At 36.0% G+C, this 18,354-nt stretch overlaps 1 protein-coding gene across 1 annotated transcript in view; it reads left to right on the plus strand.

The window, feature by feature from the left end:
- The first annotated feature begins 941 nt into the window (after window positions 1–941).
- The window catches only part of LOC107552533 (sodium/hydrogen exchanger 1-like), a 42,993-nt gene continuing 25,580 nt past the window's right edge, over window positions 942–18,354 (plus strand). Inside the window, exons 1-2 of the mRNA XM_016234432.1 lie at window positions 942–1,851; window positions 16,143–16,603. Coding sequence (XP_016089918.1) covers window positions 1,608–1,851; window positions 16,143–16,603 — 705 coding nt within the window. The 5' untranslated portion in view covers window positions 942–1,607. The remainder of the gene's footprint in view (window positions 1,852–16,142; window positions 16,604–18,354) is intronic.

Below are 18,354 nucleotides of genomic sequence, written 5' to 3' on the forward strand. Positions count from 1 at the left end.
AATTGTGGTCCCCACGGGTACAAAAGCTTATAAATCATACAGAATGAAGTTTTTTGAAAATCTGAAATAGCAGAAAGTCTCCTGTGAGGGGTAGGTTTAGGGGTAGGGTTGGTGTAGGGCAATAGAATATACGGTCTGTACAGTATAAAAACCATTACGCCTATGGAGAGTCCCCACAAGTATAGCTGACCAGACATGTGTATGTGTGTGTGTGTGTGTGTGTGTGTCCTCCATTGAAGAAAGAAGGTCATACAGGCCTGAAATGACATGAGTGTGAGGAAAAGGAGGATATATATTGATTACTGTGGTGTTTTTGTCATTGTAAAACTTGACAGCACCCATCCCCATTCACTTTCATTATATGGAAGAGAGTGACCTTTTGTTTGTGTGTGTGTGTGTGTGTTTGTGTGTGTCCTCCATTGAAGAAAGAAGGTCATACAGGCCTGAAACGACATGAGTGTGAGTAAAGGAATGAAATATTGAGTACTGTAGTGCTTTTTTATGTTCGACAACGCCAGTCCCCATTCACTTACATTATATGGAAGAGAATGACTAATATTTTTGTGTTTCAACAAGGAAAGAAAGTCATACAGGTCTGAAACGACACGAGTGTGAGTAACAGGAGGAAATATATTGACTACTATGGTTAAGTTTGACAGCACCAGTCCCCATTCGCTTATTGTATGAAAGAGACTGACCATTTTTAGTGCTCCACTGAAAAAAGAAAAAGGAGTAATACGGGTCTGAGTGTGAGTAAATGTTCACAGAATGTTCTTTCGTTTCTTTATTTGATTTTACACGAACTACCTCTTTAACGATTCCCAAAATCGGCGGAAAAACACGCGATCTGGCAACCCTGCCTCCTCTCCACTGGATGCCGCTGCAGTCCAAGGAAGAGACCCCTCCCAGTGCCTGCTGACACCCTGCCCAAAGGGTGTGTTCTTAGAGGGGTACGTATATTTGCTCTGCATCACGCACTGACTGCAGGCATGGAAAAAGGAGTCAGTGTGTGTGTGTAAAAAAACGTCGAACAAGTTCCTTGTGGAGCGCCGAGGAGCCGCGAACACAGCACCGACATCCGTAGTTCGAGCGACTTTTCTCGTCGTGCGCACCGGGACAGGACGCAGCAGGCTCGGGTGTTATCAGAAGAGATGCGGAAGACGTGATTGGAGGACTGGCTGTTTTGATGAGGAGTGTTTTGGAGTTGTCATTGAGTGTCCTTTGATGATGATGATGATGATGATGATGGAGGAAGAAAATGAACATCAGTTGTACCTTATAGTGTAATGCATTCAGGGAATCTTCTCACACCAAATATTTGAGTTGAGCTTATATACCTGCATATATTACACACACACACACACACACACACCTCTGTCTATATTTCCTGGTTTGCTGTCTTCACCTGGAGAGGGTGCGCTGCTCGGTTTATGTGCTTCACTCAAGCCAGGAAGTAGGAAACCCAAGATGCTTTTAGATTCAAGTCAGTCCGAAGTCAGAAAATGATCCAGGCATTAACTAGTAGATTAAAACGAAACATCCCTGCTCAGATAATACCGTGTCACTCGTGTATCCGGAGAGGCTCGAGTCCTCTCATCTTCTGAAACATGGAGCTCAAGATGTTCATCCTCGTCTTGGGGCTCCTGGTGGGCAGTTTGATGCCCCTCGGAGGGGCCGCCAGCTCTCCAGACACGGGCACCGGTCACGGCGGATCCCACGGCAACAAGAATCCCGGGAACGGAACAACTTACTCCAAGAAGCCCTTCCCGGTTCTGTCTTTCGATTATGAACACGTCCGGCTCCCCTTCGAGATCTCATTATGGGTTCTGCTGGCTTCACTGATGAAATTGGGTGAATATGATTATATTATTATATTCAGACACAGGGATCTGTCTTGAAGCTGACAGCTTGTCGGTGTGCGGTGAGCTCAGGGATCACAACATTTCAAAATCGCAGACATTCTTCAGATTTTGGTAGCCCAAAATGAATTTAAGTAGCCCGAATAAAAAAATTAAAAAGACCTCGCCTGAACTTACTGTGGACAAATCAGCATGATTCAAAACTTCAGTGATTGCTTTTTTTCTTCAAATAAGAAGTCAAGAGAGTAAGGGTGCATCTCTCTGTCTGTCTGTCTGTCTGTCTCTCTCTGTCTGTCTGTCTGTCTGTCTCTCTCTGTCTGTCTGTCTGTCTGTCTCTCTCTGTCTGTCTGTCTGTCTGTCTCTCTCTGTCTGTCTGTCTGTCTGTCTCTCTCTGTCTGTCTGTCTGTCTGTCTCTCTCTGTCTGTCTGTCTGTCTGTCTGTCTGTCTGTCAGTGTGTATACACACATATTATAATATCAAAAATAATATAACATAACATAAAAGTGTTATTTCCATATTTAGTGGCGTTTTCATATTTTGTGTGATCAACTATGATGTATATAAATATAAAACAATAAAATATTTTAATGAAATTTTATATATATATATTTGTATTCATATATAAATATATATTAAAATTAATATATATCACGTCACATATATCACATATATACGTGATGTATAATATACTGTTTTAAAACATAATATATGTTATGTATTTGTTATATAGAAATAAGTAATATCACAAATGTAAACTATAATATCACAAAAGTGTGTGTATGTGTGTGTATACAGTGGGTACGGAAAGTATTCAGACCCCCTTACATTTTTCACTCTTTGTTATATTGCAGCCATTTGTAGTGTACATGTGAATTAGACGTTTAATGTGATGAAGTCTTGAAGCTGACAGCTTGTCGGTGTGCGGTGAGCTCAGGGATCACAACATTTCAAAATCGCAGACATTCTTCAGATTTTGGTAGCCCAAAATGAATTTAAGTAGCCCGAATAAAAAAATTAAAAAGACCTCGCCTGAACTTACTGTGGACAAATCAGCATGATTCAAAACTTCAGTGATTGCTTTTTTTCTTCAAATAAGAAGTCAAGAGAGTAAGGGTGCAACGGATCACAAAACCCACGGCTCGGATCATATTGTGTTATCATATCAGATTTTGAGTAACAGATCGGAGCATTTTGCAGATGAGCAAAAAAAAATATGGTTCTTTATTATTTAAATAACAGAATACGTCTTTGATACCATAGCAAAAACTAGTAGCATGTAGGGATGTAACGATTCACTCAACTCACGATGCGATGCGATACAATTCATGATACATTTTTAACAAAATGAGATTTAAGACAAATTATAAATGAAAAGGTATCCTTTTATTATTTCTCCAACAAAATGCCTCACATTTTATTTGAAATTTTTCTGAAATTTTAAACAAACTTTGACTTTGGCCTTTAAAAAAGGCTTTGGCTGTGCTTTTTTTCATGTAAAATCAGAGGCTACCACTGCATTTTAATCATGATCCAAACTAAGATGCTAAATACATGTTATTTAGATTGCAATTAGATGTATAATTTCGAAATTTGAAGCAAAAACAGAATGGTCTGATTTCAGCTTTGTGAATGAGACGCAAATGTCACTCTCTGACAGCAGGTGGCGCTTATGAAACAGCAGGTATTTATAGGCTGCTGCCCCTTTAAGACCAAATGCAATCCAATATAATGATGCACTTGAGATTTCTTTCACCACTGTTTACATTCACTTAAGACATAACCGACTGTGTTTACAAGAATACTTGCCGAGAGAGTTATTTTGAGAATTGTGTGTGTATGTGTTCATTCAGATGCTAGGATATGCGAAAGAGGAATCAATTCGGTGTACGCGCATTTTCTGAAACGCGGCTCTCTGTGCGTGCTTTGAATGAGTGTGCAGCTCCGAATGTGCGTGAATGGTTTAAAACGCTTGAATGTTTAAATCGGCAAGACTTAGAAACACGTGCAAATTTTCAACTATGATCCGTTTTACCCCTACAAGCTAGTGAACAACACAAATCAAGGAAAGAATTTTATATCACTGTTCAAGATAGCCCATCGGGCAGGGCGGTAATACATTTTGGTAGCCCGAATGGAAAACACAAAAGCCCCGGGACGTCAGGATAGCGATTTTGCAAGCCCATCGGCCCAGAGAGACCCTCAATTACTCTCTTCCCAGGGGCATTTTCTTCTCTGCTCTCACGCTACTCCATTTACCAGAGTAAATATTCCTTTTCACACTGTGATAAAGACATCAGAACAGTGTTTGGTCTTGCTGTCAGCATGAAGTCTGGTCCAGTCTGCAGTTGATCCAGACAAGAACTGTCCATTTAGGCAGGAAGACTGACATGTGAAGTGACCAATGGAACGCCTGGCAGCTGTGCAGCATCAGCCAATCAGCTCTTGCCATCATGTGCATCATGTTTTCATGCCATTGTGCGCCATCTGAGACTAGGACAGTGGTAACCTGAGATTCTTACATGCTTGCCATCGACTGATACCTTACAGTGGACAGTGTCAATTAGACGCCTGACGTAGTGCTAATTAAAGTACATACTGACCTGAGAGTACAAACTGCACTGGGCCTGTGTAATTAAATGCTTAGCGTTGTTTTGATTAGTGTAATATGGCTTATTAAATCATGTTTACTTCCAGAGTGGGTTGTTGTTGGTGAGGCGGTTAGTGCATGACCTGACAATTGTTTTCAGTGCTTGTGATATTTTGGGGAAATACAGCAGGCGTGTGATGCAAGAGGAGAGGAGGATGTTAGCGAAGAGGGAAGATGAGGTCAGGTATGTGCAAATGCTGAGTTGCAGGCTTCTTCCTGTTTCAGTTTACTAGCTGTGAGTGCTACTTTCTATCTTTATACACGAGTCTCCCGCTGGAGTCTGAAGCCGTCTGAGTGTCATTTCCTTGACATCTCAGTTCTCATTCCGTTCCAAAATGAAAAAAATTCTGTAATTTTCTTCCTCCTTGTGTCATCCCAAAGCTGTATGCTGGGGTTTCTTTATTTATTTAGGAAAATCTGAAAAACAAACCCAGATCTGTTCTGTACAACAGTTCATAGAAAACACATCTGTCAATCATAAATTAGTCCAGAAGACCATGCACTGCAATGTTATATATTATATTATAAATCTTCTAAAGTCATACTATATATGTGACCCTGGACCTCAAAACCAGTCATAAGGGTCACTTTTTTGAAATTGAGATTTATATATCATCTGAAAATTGACTAAATAAGCTTTCCATTGATGTATGGTTTGTTATAATAGGACAATCTTTGGCCGAGATACAACTATTTGAAAATCTGGAATCTGAGGGTACAAAAAAATCAAAATACTGAGAAAATCATCTTTAAAGTTGTCCAAATGAAGTTCTTAGCAATGCATATTACTAATCAAAAATTAAGTTTTAATATATTTACAGTTTGATATTTGCAAAATATCTTCATGGAACATGATCTTTACTTTAAAAGAAAAATCAAAAATTTTGACCCATACAATGTATTTTTGGCTATTGCTACAAATATACCCCAGCGACTTAAAGGGGTAGTTCACCCAAAAATGAAAGTTCTGTCATCATTTACTCACCCTCATGTCGTTCCAAACCTGTATGAGTTGCTTTCTTATGTTGAACACAAAAGAAGATATTTTGAAGATTGCTGGTAATCAAACATTTTGTGGTTGCCATTGACTTCCATAGTATTTTTTTTTCCTACTATGGAAGTCAATGGCAACCACCAACTGTTTGATTGCCAGCAATCTTCTTGAACTACCCCTTTAAGACTGCTTTTGTGCTCCAAGTTCACATATTTGTTTGAGGAAGAGACATTTAAGTAATTATTCACTGTTAAGTTTTTTTACATGTCCTTGTGACATTTTCACTAGTTTTAGAGCAAATGTGACTTGATTTATTTCCAAGTATCAGGTTTAATTGTCCTAAACCCTTTGGCCCTTGAGAGTCTGTGACTGAATGCTGCTATTTTGCTTTGGCTTTGTCCTCTGCATACGTCGGGTCTCGCAGTCAGCCTGTGTTCAGTCTGGCTCCTCTGCTTGTCGACAGTATCTACAGTTTACATCTCAATCCATCTGTCCAAATGAATTGGCGCCTCTGCAAGGGTTAAGCATTAATGTTTCAGAGTCTGTTCATTATTAATAAATGCTCATCATGGAGAGTGAGTGCCAAGTCTCACAGCCTGAAGATGGCAAGAAGTAGTTCATACAGTAGGGCTCATTAATCGGCATGGTGGAAGTTGAATGCCAACCGAGGGACGTGGGGTTTAGATTAATGCATTCGAACGGTTTAAATGAACTCCTGTCAGGCGGGTTCAGATTGCATTAATTGCTCTGGTGTTGTTTGTGTGGTCATCTGGCAGAGCAGTAATTCAGGTTGCCTCTCCTCAAGAGACAATGTGAAATTCTTCATCTATAATAACTAAGCAGCCAGTTATGCAGTTTAGAGACATTACACAGAAATATTTGACCGCAAAATGCATTGGTTAACCAAACGCTATCTGGTTGATGAATACGTTTATTGAAAGCTTCAAATGAGTATATCCTCTTTCATTTAAGCCAGGGTTTTCCAAACTGAGGTTTTTGAGGGAAATTTAGGGGGATTATGAGTTGATGAAAAGCTAATATTTCATTCAATCCTAAAAATAAAATATTAATAAATTAAATTGTTATTAAATTATCAAAATGAATAAAATTAAGTTAAATTTAAATATTTCGTTAAATTAAATTAATAAATAATATATAAAAAAATGGGAGTCCCTGCCTTAGTTTAACACAGCACTGTTGTATCTGAAGTATTTCAATATTGACTAAGCCACCAGCTCTCAGAGAGTGGATTTACAGAGAGTTACATTTACATTCAGTCTGTGTGCAGTTTTTGTCTGAATTTGCATGTCCTGTAAATTTTGACCGACTGATGAAAAACAAGCTTAGGTGGATTCTACACGTTTAAACAATTCAGGCTGAAATGTTAAGTTAACCATTTTGTGAAACTTTTTCAAAGCTTTATTTGAACATTTCAGACATGTTATTAGAAACCCTGTTGTCAGTCATGTTGTCATTTAAAATCTGGACATCATTGGTAATGTTATTGTTTTAGTGTTTATTAGAGCCCGACTGATAAATCGTTTTGCCGATATTATCGGCCGATACAAGCCTGTCGCCAATATATCGGTATCGGCGAATATGCCACTGATATTCTGCCAATATAAAAATTTTTTTACAGAACATATAACGCAAATAAAATGCTTGAAATGGTGTAATTACTTAGTTTGTCCACCAGAGACGTGCTCTATTGTTTGCTACTGGCTACCTGGATGAAACGCTTTAAAGCTTAAGTCTATGGGAAACCATTGAAACTTTGAACGGCCATATCTGTTTTGCCGATATTATCGGCCGATATGAGCCGGTTGCCAATATATCGGTATCGGCTAATATGCCGCTGATATGAAAATTTTTGGGAGTTACGGGCGGTTAAATTCGCGGTCCGGCGCCGACTGATCAAGCGATCCCGGGGGGCTACCGATGCGCGGAAGGTGGCGTTTGAGAGGGCTCCTCGAGCTGAAGGGATCCCCCGAATTTGGTGGAGATCCGCCGGCGAGATAGTGACACCAGCCAACACTTTCACTTCAGTAAGGAGGTTTCTTTTTCAGGCAGCAGCATTCAAGCGTTGTCTTATTCAACCGCAAGTGCCCTGCGAAGTGGACTTCACATGAAATTCCGCCATGTTTCCAGTTCCAAGGGAACGTACACGTTACAATCAAAGGGCATTTAAGTGTGCGAGACGTGATTTTTATATTGTATTTATTTACAGAGGTATATTATGTCTGTTGCACTGTCTTTCATTTATGTATATTTAAATAAAAAAAATATTGACTTACAGTAAGAAGAATCACCATCATTAAGAATAAAGGGAATTACAAAATATATAAACATATTACAAAATATTGAAATATAAAAACTATACAAAATATAATACATTTCAATAAACAAAAAGCAAACAAACTTTTCTGAAGCAATCCAGTAATGAACATGTGCTTAATTCACATGAAAATGCCACAATGCAAAAATTAAAATAAGCTTTACTTTCTTTATGCAAAATATCGTTTTTCTTTTGATTTTGAGGTCTGAGCATGTTTTCATGAGCCTCACTCATTAATACATGTATTTATTTATTGAGCCCTGTTGTTTTAATTGCTGAAGCAGAAGCACACAACCTCAAGTGTGTTTTTACCTTGGTTACGGGGTTTAGTGTCATGCAAATCATTAACCGTGGTAAGGAAATCTTTGGGATTTCAGCAGAAACCAAACACAAAACCTCTAATGCTTCCCTGTCAGGCTAAAGCGAGACCTGCACACTTGACACACTTTTACAGCAGTCCAGCAGTGAAGAATAGCCTGTTGATGCTGTTTTACAGGTCTGAGCAAACAACAACCTTTAGATAGCATGCTTCTGAAAGCCTTTCTTTAGAAACATCTGCGTTGCTTTGTCACTCAAGTAAACAATGTAAAGCAGTCATGTGCGCTGATACGGCGGTCTGTGCATGATACATGATACAGCAAAATCTTACCAGCGGACACATTTCTACCACCACGAGGTGCATTTATCATTCTGTACGTGTCCATCGCTGCTGGTCTGCAGAGGCAGTCATGATGACTGCTGCTGATAATTATGGGCTGTCAGGACCGTTCGCTCTAACGCCGGCACTTTATTGCAGTCTAATGCTCCCTAAAGAGCTTTGTAAGTGGCATGGAAATGCTTATGAAATCACACATTTAAATGCACAGTAACACTGTAGTGCTTAGTACAGTAGATTAGCATGCAAAAGATGTATTCGAGTCTAGAAAGTTCGACAGAAGTACGTGAATGCAAATGCTGCTACACAAGTTTGTTTTTGTGCATTGTTGTGTTCTGAAGCGTTTCAACAGCAATTCTAAATTGTTGCATTCCTTATTTTTTTATTTATTTAATTTGTGTTTTTATATATATATATTTTGTGTGTATTTAATGTCTATGTATTTTATATTTATATTATTTTAAATGTATATACTTTTACATGATATATTCATTTTATTATTTATTTAAATTTTTTTATTTGAACAATTTTTAAAAAGCCATTCAAATGGTTGGATTCAAAATTAAATTTATTTTATTTATATTTTATATTTGAATTGTTTAATTTTTTGCATACTTTATATGCATTTTAAATATATATTATATAAATTGATATATATATACACAGTATATAAGTTAAACTGTTAATATTAGTTAAATAATTAGTTGAATAATAACTTATCTAGTTTAATTACAAATATCTGAAGGAACTAAATCAGCTTCCTGAATTCGGACGTTTTCTAGACATTCAAAAACTTTCATATGGTATATTTCTGGACTTTTTGAGGGAGATGGACAAAAAGCAACAGAAAAAAGCGCTCTCTTTGCATTAGGCTGGATTAGTTGTATGTTGTTAGTGAAGTTTAAATGAGAGATCTGTCTCTCTTTCATACTGGATTCAGTCTTGTTAAAATGAATGATGCAAAACCTGCTTTCGAATGTAAACGATCATCATGACAATCAGGAAGCATAAAAAATGTTACTTGTGGGCTTGATGACTTTCAGTTTGCAGATCTGTTTCGAGCTTGTTACACAAGAAAAAAGATCTGACACATACTTTATATGCATTTTAAATATATATTATATAAACTGATATATATATATACACAGTATATAAGTTAAACTGTTAATATTAGTTAAATAATTAGTTGAATAATAACTTATCTAGTTTAATTACAAATATCTGAAGGAACTAAATCAGCTTCCTGAATTCGGACGTTTTCTAGACATTCAAAAACTTTCATATGGTATATTTCTGGACTTTTTGAGGGAGATGGACAAAAAGCAACAGAAAAAAGCGCTCTCTTTGCATTAGGCTGGATTAGTTGTATGTTGTTAGTGAAGTTTAAATGAGAGATCTGTCTCTCTTTCATACTGGATTCAGTCTTGTTAAAATGAATGATGAAAAACCTGCTTTCGAATGTAAACGATCATCATGACAATCAGGAAGCATAAAAAATGTTACTTGTGGGCTTGATGACTTTCAGTTTGCAGATCTGTTTCGAGCTTGTTACACAAGAAAAAAGATCTGACACACTTCAGGTGTGAAAACTGATCTGACACAACACGTGGTTTTATTGGGTTTCAGTTACAGTATATTTTACAGGTATAATGGGTTGTAATTTTAACATGCTGTCAGTATGAACCAGAACTTACGCTGCTTTAGTCTGGGTCGGTCTGTATTGTTTTGTGCTGGATCACGTTTCTCAGTCCTTTGCTTTGGGTCTCGCAGGTTTAGCGAGTTTTGATGAGTTTGATCTCTGCTCTACTTGACCTTTCATTTCTGATGTGACGAACGTGCCAGAAATAACATTTCATTTTACTGAAAATGAACTCTTCTTTAATAGTCTTTTCATTCATTTGAGCGAAACATTGCATAAATGACAAATGCAAAGTTTGCTTGTGTAACGACAGGGCCAACTTTGAATGCAAGTTAATGATCATTTAGAGAAAAGCAAATAAGAAATGATTTAAAATGGTCAAACTTGAAGAGATCTCGAATGCATCATAATGTCTTTTTATGCATTTTCTTTTGTATATTTTTAACATTTTCACTTCCTTTACTGTCATTAGATGTTTGTTTTGGATTCTCTCCTTGAAACGTGTAAATGTAAACATTAGCATGTTCAAAAATGAATGTCAAACTGGTTGTAATCCGAATTTAAATCTCAGAGAGCATCCAGAAACAGTAAAACTTTGTGAACTCATATCTAATCTTTCTGTGAGCAGTGAAGCATTATATTGCAGAAACAGAAGTGATTAATTCACCAACTGCACCTTCTGGTTCGAGACTTTCAATAGTTTGCCATGTGACAGATGCAAAATGAACAAAATATTTATGACCATCCAATCACTGTAACCATGGGGGGTTTCTTTTGTTTGTTTGTTTTTTGAAAAAAGCACAATCATTCATATAATTGAATTAAAAATGCAAAATAAAACCTTCTTGGTTCAATAGAATTTAGTTATTATATTTTATTTTTGAATTAAAACTAAGCCATTTTTTGTTTTATTGCATTTTATTTTATTGCATTTTATTTCATTGCATTAGATTTTATTTTATTTATTTATAACAGTATATTGTAATTGATGATGCAGTGAAACCAAGCAGAAATTATTTAATTTTTTAGTTATTTATTATTTTATTGAAAAAAATATTTACATTATAATAATAAAATGTTCAATAAGAAATGCCATATTTTCCAGAATGTAAGTCACGTTTTTTATCATCTGAAACATGCTGCCACTTATATTCCAAAGTGGCTTCTATAAAGCACTTTCTGTCAAACACGCACAAACATTTTAGTTCCATGAGTACAACTTTGTTTGTATAGCGTATTTCCCACATGCTTGTAGCTTCGATTTCACTTAAATCAGAGTCACGGTTTATTTTGAGTTGTAGGTTTGTTTTATACTTGTATTTTTGTATTTTTGTCAAGACGGGTTTTAGTTAATAAAGGAACTCCCTTTCAGAGATTTTTTCTCCTTTTTGTTTGTTAAAACTAATAAATAAATAAAACCAATAAAAATAACAGAAACTTTCAAATTAAGGTGAAAGCGGAAAATATATATATTTTTAATAAATAATGAATAAATACTATATAAACATTTCAAAAAAACTAAAACTAATAAAAATGACAAAAAACAAACTAAAATTAAAGTGAAAACAGAAAATATAAAAATGAAATTGTATTCAAAATATTAACAAAACTATTAATACTAAGCTGACACTGGATCAGAGAATGTTTACGCTGAGCTTAAGCGTGTTTTTTATTTAAAGGGATCATCTTGTGTGCAGAAGATTTTGATGCACTACGTAGTCAAATTTTGCAGACTCCATCTGTCTTAAAGTTACAGAACATTCTTTTAATTAATTCCAAGGTTGTAAGGGTAAATTATGGCTGTTTTGGTGCAAGAAACCTTGATTAAAAGTGGACTGCTGAGAAAAAAAGATACATTACAACCCTCTACGGACACCTTGGCAATTGAATTGCCATTGGCTAGTACATTTTTTTGTTTACTCGCCAGACTGAAATACTATACTAGACTATATATATATATATATATAAGTTATGCCATTTTACAAACATATATAATGTTTGTAAAATAGTACAGCTTTTTAAATATCAGGCAGTCAAGCATTATAATATGATAATCAAGTATTATTTAATAATAGAAGTTTAGTAATTAGAATTAAAACTTGGTAACCATGAACTTAGGACTGGTGCTGGTGCTTTTTTTGGTCATTCAGTGTTCCTGTAAAAAAAACAATAATACTGATAAGGTATTATTATTATACGAAATCTACTAATAAGAACAATATAAAAACGCACTAAGGATTAATGAGCTACTGGATTCATGAATATTAATCCGGTTGTGTGCGTTCGCTCGAACTGATTCGCTGAAATCAAAACCGGGACGATAATAGGTGAGCGCCAGCCAATGAGATTAGTTCCGCCCACTACAGGAAAACCCGGCAGTTCTTAAAAGCTGAAGAATTCCAAATAAACTCCGTTATTTTTTCAGGGAAATACAACAAAGTATATCGTTTACATGTAGCGCATCAATTCTGCATGTTATGTAAGACTCTCGCTCGCTCTGAGAGAAAGTGACGGCAAGTCGTGCGCCTTCACACTAGAGTTTACGTTACGCCAAATACACAAACACAGGTGCGCTGCGCATCCATTCAGATGAACTGAAAAATATCAGATCGCTTGACTTGATTGCAGATTGCTCAGTCAGAGTGTTCTGTGAGTGAAAATATATCTGTGCTCAGCATCCAACTCACACACTGACGAGTAAAATCTGAGAATGTATTAGCCATCGGCTGATATTAGACATCATTTAGTCGCCCAGAGTGAAGATTTAGTCGCATATGCGAGTGATTTACTCGCAATGTAGAGGGTTGCATTCAGTACATTCTGGGTCCTTTCATCCCTCTTTTTATTTTTTTTCCTCGTCTCTCCAGCTAACTCTCTTCCCATGCCACTTCAAGGAGCAAAGCTGTGGAAAAAGCGAGAACATGTGAAGTCAATGAGTTATTTAGATCACAGCTGGTATGAGGGCTTCATTTCTGTAGCGGTGAGATGTTGATAATTGTTATGTGCTAACGAGCGGATTTAATTGGTGTGTGTTGAACACACACTGAACGCAGGTAACATGTTCACACTATCGGGCTTCACGCAGTTTTCTCGTCTCTCCATGCGTGCCACCCTGGGCTCTGAATAATTCACAGCCTCTTCTGGGTGCTCATTGTTGGCCATTTGAGGGGTCCATGATGGGCACGGGGCCAGCGTCAAGGCCAGATCACCTCATTATAGCTGAAGGATTCTCATGCTGCTGTTTTGCCCACAGTTGCTGTCAGCTCTTTTGTGTATTTTTATATAATAGCGCTCTAGGGATGTGCTGTATGTGCGCAGTCTTATCAGGGTGTGAGTACATCACTCTAATCTTATCACACTGTAGATATTTGTGCCTCAAAGTCTACTAAAAATTGTTTGTATATTAATAAATAGCCAAGTGGTAATGGCAATTTTTTTGATAATGTAGTCAATTAATTAAAATAAAGTGCTTAGTTTTTTTCCTTTTTTTTTTAAATGATCCATTGAAACTAAACTGAATTAATTTATTATATTGTAATTTTGATAATGCATAGTGAAAACACTAGGCTGCTTTTGAGTGGTTGTCAGTGGAGAAACTGTAGCTGTACTGTACTGTAGCTACTGTTCAGTGTTAACCAGCTAAAGGTTGACCTCTAGATTCAGCTGGAGAAACGGAAGGCCGGATCCATTATAGACAGATCCATTACTCTCCGCTAGGGCCTTTCGGAGGCTTTAATTGAGCTCGTCTCCAGGGCCTGTTGTCTGCTGACTGTTGTCGTATCACACAGATCTGATTATGTGGATACGTAGATAACTGTAATGACTAACTTCAGTTGAAATGAAGACGACGTCAGTCATTAAATAAACCTCAGATGAATCACCGTTCCATATAGGCTACAGATTTCCTATTTGTCACATGTTTGATCGTCGATGGACCGGTCAGATTGATTCAATAGTCGCCTGATGCGTGCAGGAGCTTCTGTGTGTGTTTCTCCGAGAAATTGTGCATGTGTCCTTTAGCAAGAAGACATTCAGCTCTAACAAACGTGCTCTAAATACCTGCAGCATACCGCTTTAGTTAGGAAAAGCCTTGGTGATAATAGCATTAAAAAGCTTAGGACAAACCGGAGATGATAGAATGGAAGGCAGTCATTTGTTTAAAGGTTTCGGGTCTCAGGTAAGCAGTTTAACTGTGATTAGGACTGATTTTTGTTGTTGTTGTTGTTTTTTCACAACTGCGCACAATTGATTGTGACCCTGTCTTGAAGATTTGACACACTTGACATCATTCTGCAACTCTGAGGTTCACACATCTCACACGTCAGCAAAGCATCAGCGCAGCTGCAACAGCAGGATCACACCGAGTTCTCACATCGTTTCTGCTGCGACTCTACACGCATGAGCATTTCATTTAGTGACTGCCATTAATTACCTGTTGAAAATTGTCATACATGAAAGGTGCCAAATTTGTCCTGTTTTAATGAATGTAAATATTAATCCAAATATGAATTAATGTACAGAGAATGGAAGCCAGACCCCAAAATGAGACTAAAAATTGCATTAATCATCAGATTTAGTGAACATAAAGTTTTTGTCTTTTAACATGCAGAAAAATCAGGATCAGCTGTTGCTATATTATATTATTTTATATTATTTCATAATTTATATTATATTTGTCTGCTACATCAACATGCAGAAATATTTGGATCAGCTGTATTATATTATATTATATTATTAGTAATACACTGGCAGCAAAAATTTATTAATTTTACATTTTGTCCATTTAATGCACAAATTTGTCTAGAGAGGAGCATTTTGATAAATATATGCACTAAATTACATATTCATTATACTTTTACGATCATCTGCAAGCTTACATCGACATAAAACAGGAACAAAAACTTTATTGACTTAAATTTTACTTAATTTGTGATATAAAAATGCAAAGAAAAAAAATATTATATTTCTTGTTATTAACATAATGAACTAAACATTACATTACGTCAAGGTTTCATGGGAGTTCATGAGTTTAATGAAAAGCTAATAATTAAATCATAATGTCAAATTAAAATATATATAATTTTAAAATGACAACAATCAAAATAAAACACTTACTAAAAATTTTTTTATAATTTGTTTACCTGCATATCATGTTACCATTAACCAACGTCAGAGAACCACGAACATGCAAATGTGTTACTTAATTATTAACATATTACCTTAAAATTTCAGGGGGGATTCGGCTGATAAAAAAAAAGTTTGGGAATCCCTGCATTACATGTAAATAAGAAATAACGTGAATTTGTGCATTTTAATGTGTTTGAAAAGAAGAAAGCCTTCCAAAGACACAGTAATACATGGTTAAATAACCTACTGAGTGATAATTCAAATAAATATTAATAGAGATGCACCGATTGCAATTTTCATGGCCGATTCCGATTTTTTTTGTTAGTATTATCTGCTGGTACCGATTTTTGCTGATTCCGATTTTCTTTCTAAGAACTATAATTGACAGCACATACAAACAAAAATCTACTTTTCTTCAACGCAAAGTTTTATTTTCATAAAAAACAAGTAAAAAGTCAGTAATAAAATAAGAACACAAAAAAATTGCAAACAACAGCAACATTTTTTTGGTTAACATTTTTGAAAATTTTGGCTTCTGTGTTTCTGGTAAAAAAAATAATAATTCAGAGCATCACTAATTATTAGGGATGCACAATACTGGATTTTTGCCGTGATTAAATCGTCTGCGATTATGAACACATGATTTTGCGTAGCTTGTCAGTGAACTACGGCTCTGTGTAGTAAATGCCGCTCCATCTGAAAGCACGTGATGGAGATTTACTACTAATCACAGAACCTGCTTTACTGACAAGATGCGCATGACAATCGCATTCGATTAATCGTGCAGCCCTAGTTCCGATAATATCGTGCGTCCCTACTAATTCTATTAATTACCAATGAATGCAGTGCCCTGTCTTCATCCATCAATGCTCCTCTTTATTTGTAGGGTTCCACCTGATCCCTCGCGTGTCCTCCATCGTGCCGGAGAGCTGTCTGCTGATCGTGGTGGGCCTGCTTGTAGGCGGTCTCATTAAGATGGTAGGCGAGGACCCTCCGGTGCTGGAGTCCAAGATCTTCTTCTTCTACCTGCTACCTCCCATCATCCTCGACGCCGGCTACTTCATGCCCATACGGCAATTCACTGAGAACCTGGGCACTATTCTCATGTTCGCAGTGGTGGGAACGCTCTGGAATTCCTTCTTTGTCGGTGGTCTGCTGTACGGGGTTTGCCAGCTCGAGGGCCATAAGCTGGCGTATGTGGACCTCCTGTCATGCCTGCTGTTCGGCTCCATCATCTCAGCCGTAGACCCCGTGGCTGTTCTGGCTGTGTTCGAGGAGATCCACATTAACGAGCTGCTCCACATCCTGGTGTTCGGAGAGTCGTTACTTAATGATGCCGTCACTGTGGTGAGTATGTTGAATGGCTGCAGTCAGTGGTTAAATATTAGGGGGAAAAAACGGATATTAAAAATATACTGTCTTTATGTTGCTTCCACATTCATTTTAAGATTGAATGTGAAATTCTTGCAATATAAAAGTATATTTAAAAACCTTAATGTTAGGTGGGATTAATCATGATTAAATTCAGAAAAAATGTGTGATTAATTAATTATTTTTAATCGATTGACAGCACTAATATGGGTGTGTGTGTATATATATATATATATATATATATATATATATATATATATATATATATATATATGTGAGACTGTGGTGAGTATGTTGAATGGCTGCAGTCAGTGGTTAAATATTAGGGGGAAAAAACGGATATTAAAAATATACTGTCTTTATGTTGCTTCCACATTCATTTTAAGATTGAATGTGAAATTCTTGCAATATAAAAGTATATTTAAAAACCTTAATGTTAGGTGGGATTAATCATGATTAAATTCAGAAAAAATGTGTGATTAATTAATTATTTTTAATCGATTGACAGCACTAATATGGGTGTGTGTGTATATATATATATATATATATATATATATATATATATATATATATATATATATATGAGAGAGAGATAAATAAGTTACAATAAATGTTTTACATAGCACTGTATATTATTAATTTTTTTCAAATTCATTGATTTTATTATATAGATATACATAGTCAAACCAAAAATTATTCGGACACCAGATATAATTTTTTATATATATTTTTTGTATATATGTATTTATTTTTTATCTTATATAAATGTGTGTATATGTGTATATATACATATAATATCTTAAAAATAAATACATATATACAAAAATACACATAGACAGAGAGAAATGTATTTTGATATATATGATAAACAGTTTGCAAATAAGCAATATATATAATTTATTCTAATTAATGTATTATTATTATTATTAAGATAGATAGATAGAGTTAATGTGCAATCTTATTTTAATTAATTAAATTATTATTTTATATTTGTTATTGGCAGTAAGTCATTTTTTGAGCACCGTGCCTCTAGATCTCAGCATCAGTTATAGCTTGCTATCGATCAGCCGCTGGTCTCGGTATAATCTATGGGATTGTTCCGGTCCTGCTGTCCCTGGGAGAATTCACCGCACACGTGTTCACTCTCACAGCTCAGTTTATCAGCTGATTGAGTCTTGTGAAGAGGCGTCTCGTTTCCTTTACCTCAACTGTTTTTCCTCGACCGCTTGACCTCATTCTTTCAGTGAGCTTCTGTCTCGAGTGGTCAATGAAACAAATCACACTTAGAGGTGATCAATGAAAGAAGTCAAACACGATATCAAGTGTTCAGTGAAGTCCTCCTCCGCTAATCTGAGGAGTGTTTGCGGTCCCGCTTTGCACGTCTCCATTGGGAAGCGGTAAATTATTGTTTGAGTTTTTTGCACAAGGACAGAAGGCTCTGATAATATTGAATGACTGTACTTCATAAAGTCTAATGCTGTGCATCTCAGCATAAGAGAAAAATTACTAAATCTGGATTTTTACGGATATTCGCAAGAATCCTCGTGATACAGTCATGGCTAAAGTGTTGAACTAACTAACCAATTAGCTATATGTTTATATAACTAACTAAATAAATAAATAATGAATAAATTTATATAATCTAAATCATATAAATATAATATAATATTTTCATGTATATATGTGTGTGTGTGTGCGCATATATATATATATATATATATATATAT

The sequence above is a fragment of the Sinocyclocheilus grahami genome, unplaced genomic scaffold (assembly GCF_001515645.1).
Source record: "Sinocyclocheilus grahami isolate Dianchi unplaced genomic scaffold, SAMN03320097.WGS_v1.1 scaffold452.1, whole genome shotgun sequence".
In the NCBI taxonomy this organism is placed as follows: Eukaryota; Metazoa; Chordata; class Actinopteri; order Cypriniformes; family Cyprinidae; genus Sinocyclocheilus; species Sinocyclocheilus grahami.